At 36.8% G+C, this 9,219-nt stretch overlaps 1 protein-coding gene across 1 annotated transcript in view; it reads right to left on the bottom strand.

Annotated features, from left to right (window-relative positions):
• Window positions 1-9,219, bottom strand: part of LOC144969071 (uncharacterized) — a 72,956-nt gene that overhangs the window by 1,642 nt on the left and 62,095 nt on the right. The window contains exons 39-42 of the mRNA XM_078908082.1: window positions 5,501-5,773; window positions 3,244-3,327; window positions 2,036-2,169; window positions 1-150 (exon numbers count right to left, since the gene is read on the bottom strand). The exon at window positions 1-150 is cut by the window's left edge and continues 1,642 nt beyond it. Of these exons, the coding sequence (XP_078764208.1) occupies window positions 56-150; window positions 2,036-2,169; window positions 3,244-3,327; window positions 5,501-5,773 (586 nt within the window). The 3' untranslated portion in view covers window positions 1-55. The remainder of the gene's footprint in view (window positions 151-2,035; window positions 2,170-3,243; window positions 3,328-5,500; window positions 5,774-9,219) is intronic.

Raw genomic sequence — 9,219 nt, 5'->3', positions numbered from 1 at the left:
CTTCTTGCAATGAGACGTATGAATATAAAATGCTGGTTTCTCCATTGCCTGAGGTTTAGAATTCTGATGGTTTCTCCATAAAAACTTGGTCATAGTCTGAAAGCTCATAGCCTGGGTTGACGTATGATTCAGGATACATCTCGTATGGATCTGGGTGAGGAGAGGATTAAGCACAATATAAAAGTTGGGGATATCATACATGTTGCCACATAGGAATTAAATGGTTCTGCTCTTTCCATTGAAGCAGCATTAAGACCATTTTTTATTCCTGGCTTTGCACTATCTTAATATTATGATAAAGATTTGAGGACCGTTCCATTAAAAGCAGAGTATGAATTGTGGTAAAAAAATTGTAGTGAGTATGTTCATTTTTGGCAAACGCGATAAAGGTATTTACAGAGTCAACTGACAATAATGTTTTTTGGGATTGAGTCTTTGAGTGAGGAAAATGTCACAAATACCTAGCTACTGCATATGACTTATCAACTAAATAAATTGAATTTGCTAAAGCTACAATGAGATTTAAAAGTTGTGTCCCAAAATTGAATATTACAAGATTATATCAATGTGAACACAAGCGAGACCATAAAGGTTTGTTTGTTTGTTTTGTTTTTAAGGGTTTTACAGCATTGCAACACATTAAGGTCATATCAGCGCCAGTAAAAAGGAAGAAAATGGGATAGTAAAAAGTTCTAGAATTACAATTAAAGCACCAAAGAAAAGGTAAGACAATGGGGGATTGGTTCAAATAGGAAACAGATGTAAATTCCAAGAGCATGCCATCAAATTACTTAGTTTGAGATCACCTAAAAGTCTCATCCAGACAAAAGCACAGGTCCCCACCAAGAGGAATACACTCAAATGTTTACAAATCATAATATTATATAAACAAAACATAATACAATGCATAACAGAGAGATGATTTACAAGGAAAAAAATATGTTTTGTTTGTTTTTAAGTATTTTACGGCGCTTGCAACACATTCATTAAGGTCATATCAGCGCCAGTAAAAAGGAAGAAAATGGGATAGTAAAAAGTTCTAGAATTACAATTAAAGCAAAAAAGAAAAGGTGAGACAAAGGGAAATTGGTACAGATAGGAAACAGATGTAGATTCCAAGAACACACCGTCAAAATACTTAGTTTGAGATCACCTAAAAGTCTCATCCAGACACAAGCACAGGTGCCAACTAAGAGGAAAACACTCAAATGTTTACAAATCATATAATATAATATGTAAACTAAATATAATAAAATGCATAACAGAGAGATGATTTACAAGGCAAAAAAAATATCATCTCCCAAAACTATAACTATACATTCGACTGTTTCCCTCCCAGCCAAGGAACTCTGGCCAGGGTCAGGACAAAACTAAGTAATCTCATTCCAAGACAACGACAGGAAACAATTGGAATACGGGTATGGGGGAATAGGAGACACAGCATGTACCTCCCTGCTCACTATGGGAGCCATAAAGGTTTGATTATAGATAAATATATCAGCTTTGATAGATAAAACAATATACAGTTATTGTAAGCATGCTTGTATTAAAAAGAAATCCTAACACTAACATGCAACATGTATTGTATGAAATAATATTGAATTCCATGTGAGCTGCTGGGAGATTAAATGGAGTAGTATCTTAAATCGTACTGAGCAAGTTGACTCCATAAAATGTGCTTTATAAACGTTGGTATATTTTTCCTTCTTTTAAATTGAGCTTTATATAGCGCCATATCCACTAAATGTGCTCAAAGCGTTTTACAAGGGGTCCCTGGCCAACAGCAACATTTAACATGTAGGACGGGACATGCCGCCTGTTAGGCGATATTACAATTTTTTGGACAAAGACAATGCTGTTAACGGCCAGGTACTCATTTTACACCTGCATAAGGTGAGAGAATGTGAGTAAAAGAGCCTTTTCCAAGGACTCAACTATGCGATGAGCGCAAGGCTCGAATCCAGGACCTTCCGATCCGAAAGCGAGTGTCATACCACTAGACCACATAGCCGCATGAATATTCATAAACACTTACTCTTATCTTGCTCATCAGACTCTTTGTCCCCTTTGCTTCTCTTGGCCTGAACCATAAGGACAGTCTTACGTAATGGAGCTGTCATCAAGAGAATGGTAGCATTTACAAAGTTGGCGATGGCAACTGTTGGATCCCTGTGAATTATAAACCATACAAATCAAAACACATTTTGAAATTTTGAATCTAAAAACCGAAACAAACAAAAAATAAAAAAATTCGATATTTTTGTAGGAACATAAAAAAAAAAAAATTGCTTTTTTATTGCATGCACTACATGTGCTCAAAGCGCTTTACAAAGGGGGCCCTGAACAACAACAACACGTAACATGTAGAATGAGACATGACGCCAATTAGGCGATATTACAGTTTTTTCCAACAGAGAATGAATTCATGGGGAAAAATATCATAGAGGTTTCAAGACATTTTGACTTTATAAAAAAAATTTGCTGTTCAATCAGTGCTGTTAAATTTACAATCGCCTGGGCAATCCTAGACGGAATTTAGATAATCCAGTGATAGATTCTGTCAACAGTAATCATCATATGAGGAACATATGATGTAAGTCTTCTTTCACAATGAAAAAAATACCTACAGCAAGGTTCAAACCATACTATTAACACTTTTCAGTGCTTTATATATTTGACTATATTTCTCCCCTCATCTCATCCCGTTTCACCCCGTTTCAATTCTAAAGACGAGAAATTAACCAATAAGCCACCATTTTCTTGGAAGTATAGACATCAATTAATTACATTGAAATATAGACAGATCGGTTTGGTAGGAAATTTTCTATTGAGAGAGTTATTGCTTTAACTTAATTCTGAAAAGTCCACCACTTCTCTGTATTTATGTCGGGGTTTTAAAACATTATGGAACAGGTTGAACTTTTTCTTTATTTCTTTATTTGTCTGAAGAGTAGTGTCCCTTGATTGGACGTCACCCGTAGTCTGTGACGTCACCGGCAAAAAAAAGTTATTAGAGAGAGAACGTCATGTTGGTTGTACGCATGCGTCTCTCGTCTTCGCCTCTGCATGCGTACAACCAACATGACGTTCTCTCTCTAATAACTTTTTTTCGCCGGTGACATCACAGACTACGGGTGACGTCCAATCAAGGGACACTACTCTTCCACTAATCTCATTCCCTATTTTCCAGTTCATCGACTTTTTTTTTTACACCTGTCATCTAATCGGCCTATATAAACAAACCTGTAGACTCCCTTAGCATTTGTTGTGACGATCATCCACACGAGGAAACAACCAGCAGTGGCTACCGATGAGAAAAGAATCCATCTGGAAAAAGAGAGATGTCATTATAGATTCAAATATTTATCGAAATATAATACGTAGAAAATATATATAGTTACTATGACGTTTATATTCAGATCTGCGAAACCCTGTACAAGAGTAGAACTACACACAATCTAGATGTGTGACCTCTGTTTGTGTAAAGTACCCTATTCAAGAACATTGCTCAAACATCAGAAAAGTTTGCAAATTTTTTATAACTTATGCAAATGTTCACTGACACTGTAACCCTTCACACATTGACATCTCATTTAAATCCAGCATTCAGGTAGGAGAAGGTAGTCATGATGAAGATTAAATTTACCTATATTCTTCAATTTGATACTTGATTACTGTTTAAATATGGCTAGCCACTCACCTAGACTCAGGTAGTCATGATGAAGATTAAATTTACCAATATTCTTCAATTTGATACTTGATGACTGTTTAAATATGGCTAGCCACTCACCTAGACTCAGGTAGTCATGATGAAGATTAAATTTACCAATATTCTTCAATTTGATACTTGATGACTGTTTAAATATGGCTAGCCACTCACCTAGACTCAGGTAGTCATGATGAAGATTAAATTTACCAATATTCTTCAATTTGATACTTGATTACTGTTTAAATATGGCTAGCCACTCACCTAGACTCAGGTAGTCATGATGAAGATTAAATTTACCAATATTCTTCAATTTGATACTTGATTACTGTTTAAATATGGCTAGCCACTCACCTAGACTCAGGTAGTCATGATGAAGATTAAATTTACCAATATTCTTCAATTTGATACTTGATTACTGTTTAAATATGGCTAGCCACTCACCTAGACTCAGGTAGTCATGATGAAGATTAAATTTACCAATATTCTTCAATTTGATACTTGATTACTGTTTAAATATGGCTAGCCACTCACCTAGACTCAGGTAGTCATGATGAAGATTAAATTTACCAATATTCTTCAATTTGATACTTGATGACTGTTTAAATATGGCTAGCCACTCACCTAGACTCAGGTAGTCATGATGAAGATTAAATTTACCAATACTCTTCATTTTGATACTGGATGACTGTTTAAATATGGCTAGCCACTCACCTAGACTCAGGTAGTCATGATGAAGATTAAATTTACCAATACTCTTCAATTTGATACTTGATTACTGTTTAAATATGGCTAGCCACTCACCTAGACTCAGGTAGTCATGATGAAGATTAAATTTACCAATACTCTTCAATTTGATACTTGATGACTGTTTAAATATGGCTAGCCACTCACCTAGACTCAGGTAGTCATGACGAAGATTAAATTTACCAATACTCTTCAATTTGATACTTGATGACTGTTTAAATATGGCTAGCCACTCACCTAGACTCAGGTAGTCATGATGAAGATTAAATTTACCAATACTCTTCATTTTGATACTTGATGACTGTTTAAATATGGCTAGCCACTCACCTAGACTCAGGTAGTCATGATGAAGATTAAATTTACCAATACTCTTCAATTTGATACTTGATGACTGTTTAAATATGGCTAGCCACTCACCTAGACTCAGGTAGTCATGATGAAGATTAAATTTACCAATACTCTTCAATTTGATACTTGATGACTGTTTAAATATGGCTAGCCACTCACCTAGACTCAGGTAGTCATGATGAAGATTAAATTTACCAATACTCTTCAATTTGATACTTGATGACTGTTTAAATATGGCTAGCCACTCACCTAGACTCAGGTAGTCATGATGAAGATTAAATTTACCAATACTCTTCATTTTGATACTTGATGACTGTTTAAATATGGCTAGCCACTCACCTAGACTCAGGTAGTCATGATGAAGATTAAATTTACCAATACTCTTCAATTTGATACTTGATGACTGTTTAAATATGGCTAGCCACTCACCTAGACTCAGGTAGTCATGATGAAGATTAAATTTACCAATACTCTTCAATTTGATACTTGATGACTGTTTAAATATGGCTAGCCACTCAACTAGACTCAGGTAGTCATGATGAAGATTAAATTTACCAATACTCTTCAATTTGATACTTGATGACTGTTTAAATATGGCTAGCCACTCACCTAGACTCAGGTAGTCATGATGAAGATTAAATTTACCTATATTCTTCAATTTGATACTTGATTACTGTTTAAATATGGCTAGCCACTCACCTAGACTCGTAATTGTTGCTTTCTGTCTGATAAGACAAGGCAGAGAGGATTCCTGTCATGAGTACCACAAAGACGACAAAGGCAAAAGAGAGAACCAGGCCAAGATCGTAGTCCTCAGCAGGGGAACACCAATCATTGTCATTCTTGCTGTTGCCAAAAGACCAGGTGTGGGCCTCTGGGTGCTCCAGAATCAACCACATGATGGGAATAATGCATTCGATGAGGATGACGGCGATGGCACACATGAGAAGGGCACAGGCAGAAGAGATGCCACTGTGGAAAAAAGAGTGGGTACGGTGAAATCACCATTGTAAGACATAATTATAGTTATGACATGTCAGAGATTTATCCATATATTGTAGTATAACAGAGAGGAATTGCAAGCAAACTCTGTTACAATATTTTTAAAAAATCTGAAATATGTGATATGTTAAGATTTAAATTTATGTAGGATAGGGACGTTTTCCCATCATATTTGATAGTACAATTAAGGTTACCAATTTTCTCAGCTCATGTCTGAACCAGATTATTCCACAGTGATTATAATCTGAGACCCCCAAGTTAGATTGGTCTCCAAAGCGTATTGGGGAAGAACCTGACGCCGGCGGGAGTACCAGCCTAGTTGATGAAGGCATAACGCCTGACTGTACAGACCTGGGAAAGAACCGGAATACGTGGTTAAAGCGGAACTACCTCATAGGAACTTGGAACATAAGAAGTATGGCAGCCGGTAAACTCAACACCATCATCAATGAAGCAGAAGAAAACAAAATAGACATTCTGGGACTGTCGGAACACAGATGGGCTGGAAGTGGACATTTCACAACCAGCTGCGGAGGAAGGATAATTTACGCAGGAAGGGAAAAATCTGGACAAAGCGGTGTGGCAATCTATCTCGCAAAAACAACAGTCAACAGCCTCATTGGATACAAACCAGTGAGTGATCGCATTGTTAGCATTAGACTCCAAGGTCAAGCTAAAAACATCACGTTTATTCAAGTTTACGCACCAACAACTGCTGCAACTGAAGAAGCAATAGAGAATTTCTATGATGCCCTACAAAAGGAAGTGGACAACAAAGATAAACAGGACATATTAATAATCGCTGGTGACTTTAATGCCAAGGTAGGACGAAAAAAGAACAGTGAAGAAGATGGAATCATTGGAATATCTGGACTAGGGGAAAGAAACGAAAGAGGCGAGACACTCATAGATTTTGCACTGGCAAATCAACTTGCAATAAAAAACACCATGTTCAAAAAACATCCAAGAAGACTATTTACGTGGACATCGCCAGATGGAAGAACAAAAAACCAAATTGATTACATCATGATTGAAAAAAGATGGAACACCATAATTCAAGACGTCACGACCAAACCAAAAGCAGACTGTGACACAGACCACGAACTTTTGATATCAAAACTGAAACTGAAGCTTAAAATGAAGAAAAAAGTTACAAGACCTATTAGATACGAAGTTGACAGTATCAATGAAGAATTTGCGATTGAAGTAAAGAATCGTTTCCAACTGCTACTTCAAGATATCGAGGAAAAGGAACCGGATGAGATCGCAAATGAGACAAGGAAAATATACTTGGAATCCGCTGAAAAACACCTTCCTAAAAAACGGGGCAAAAAACAACCATGGATGAGTGAAAATACACTAAACAAAATCAAAGAAAGGAAAGACGCAAAGACGACTCATGGCACTCATAGCAATGTATACAAAGAGATAGCTAAGGAAGTGAAAAAGCTGTGCAGAACGGATAAGAAAGAATATCTCATGAGAAAATGCAGAAAAATAGAAGACCTTCAGAGAGAAAACAAGACCAGGGAAATGTATGATGAAATAAAAACCATCACAAAAAGTTTTCAATCACGAATAGGGGTGATAAAAGATGAGCAAGGTAAACCCCTCACAGAAGCAGAAGACATAGCAAATAGGTGGAAAAGATATTGTGAAGATATGTACACAGAAGACCAAATAAACGAAATCCAACCTTTGCAAAACAACATGCAAAATGAAAACGAAGAATCTAGCTTACCACCTCTAAAATCTGAAATAGAATGGGCAATTAAATCACTTAAAGATGGGAAAAGTCCAGGTTGTGACAACATTCAAGCTGAGATGATAAAAGCAAGCGAAGATGAAGGAGTTGAAGTATATCTAAGACTTTGTACGAAAATTTGGGAGAAAGAAATTTGGCCCTCAGATTGGAGGAGAGCAATTTTTATACCATTGCCTAAGAAAGGAGACTTACAACTATGCTCCAACTACCGAACAATATCACTCATCAGTCATGCAAGCAAAATCCTTCTAAAAATTATCATGAACAGGATTGAACGTAAACTGGAAGAGGAAGTCAGTAACACCCAGGCAGGTTTTAGAAAAAACAGAGGGACAAGAGACCACATATTCAATTTGCGTCAAATTATTCAGAAGCATCGAGAAGTAAATTCTGGCCTCCACACTTGTTTTATAGACTATTCGAAAGCTTTTGATTGTGTTAATCATGAGAAACTATGGGAAACTCTCCTGGAGATGAACTTTGATCCTAGAATTAGAAACCTGATAAGATCCCTCTATGAGAACCAACAATCAGCGGTACAACTAGAAAGCGGAACAACAGAATGGTTCAAAGTTACAAAAGGAGTAAGACAGGGATGTATTCTATCACCCCATTTGTTCAGCATTTACACTGAAGGTATAATGCGAGATGTGGAAAACGATGTCAGGAGAAGTAATTACAACGAACCTAAAATGCAAGGTCTACCCATAAAAGATCTGAGGTACGCAGACGACACTGCACTATTGTCCACAACACCGGGGGGACTAGAGAATCTAATAACATCTGTAAAGGAACATAGCGAGACCAAAGGCCTTAAGCTGAATATAAAGAAGACCAAAATCATGAATACTGACAAATGCAAAACAGATGCCATCATAAAAATCAATGGAGAAGAAATAGAAAGAGTAAAGAATTTTGAATATCTTGGAGCCAGGATTGAGTACAACGGGAAATCGGCCCCAGAGATCAGGAGGAGACTAGCAATGGCAAGATCAAAGCTAGAAAAGATGAATAATATCTGGAAAGGGCAGTGCATTCAAACAAAAATCAAAATCCTCAAAAGTGTTGTTTTCCCAACTGCAACATATGGATGCGAAGCATGGACTATCAGCAAAGCAGAGAGCACAAAGATCACAGCTTTTGAAATGGCATGCTACAGAAAAATACTCAGAATATCATGGACTGAAAAACAAACAAACAAAGAAGTCCTGAGAAGGATCGGAATAAAATCACCAATTCTTCTTCAAACTGTAAAGAAATTGAAACTAAACTATTTTGGCCACACGACTCGCCACGAATCATTAGAAAAGCACATTCTGCAGACAAGGGTAGACGGCAAGAGAGGAAGAGGTAGACCAACAAGAAGCTGGGAACAAGATATATGTGAATGGCTGGGAATGACAGCAACTCAAGCAAGTAGACTGGCGGAAAACCGTAATCTGTTTCGCAAGAAAGTTCGGGAAGCAACGTCCTACGCAGGATCAGCTGACTAGATGATGATTATAATCTTTAAAAATACTTTTTTTTTCGTCTTTAAGAAAAGTCTTGTGATTTATCATAATTGGAAATCCTATAAGACTTGGCCCAGGTGAAAATCTCTCTTTTGTAGTGAGAATGTTTAAGTGAAAGCTTTACAATGTCCTTATAACCA

This window comes from Berghia stephanieae, chromosome 3, assembly GCF_034508935.2.
Source record: "Berghia stephanieae isolate SIO BIC M18660-M18661 chromosome 3, UCSD_Bste_1.3, whole genome shotgun sequence".
Lineage (NCBI taxonomy): Eukaryota > Metazoa > Mollusca > Gastropoda > Nudibranchia > Aeolidiidae > Berghia > Berghia stephanieae.
The sequence above is the reverse complement of the archived record's forward strand: the minus strand, read 5'-3'. Positions and strand labels throughout refer to the sequence as shown.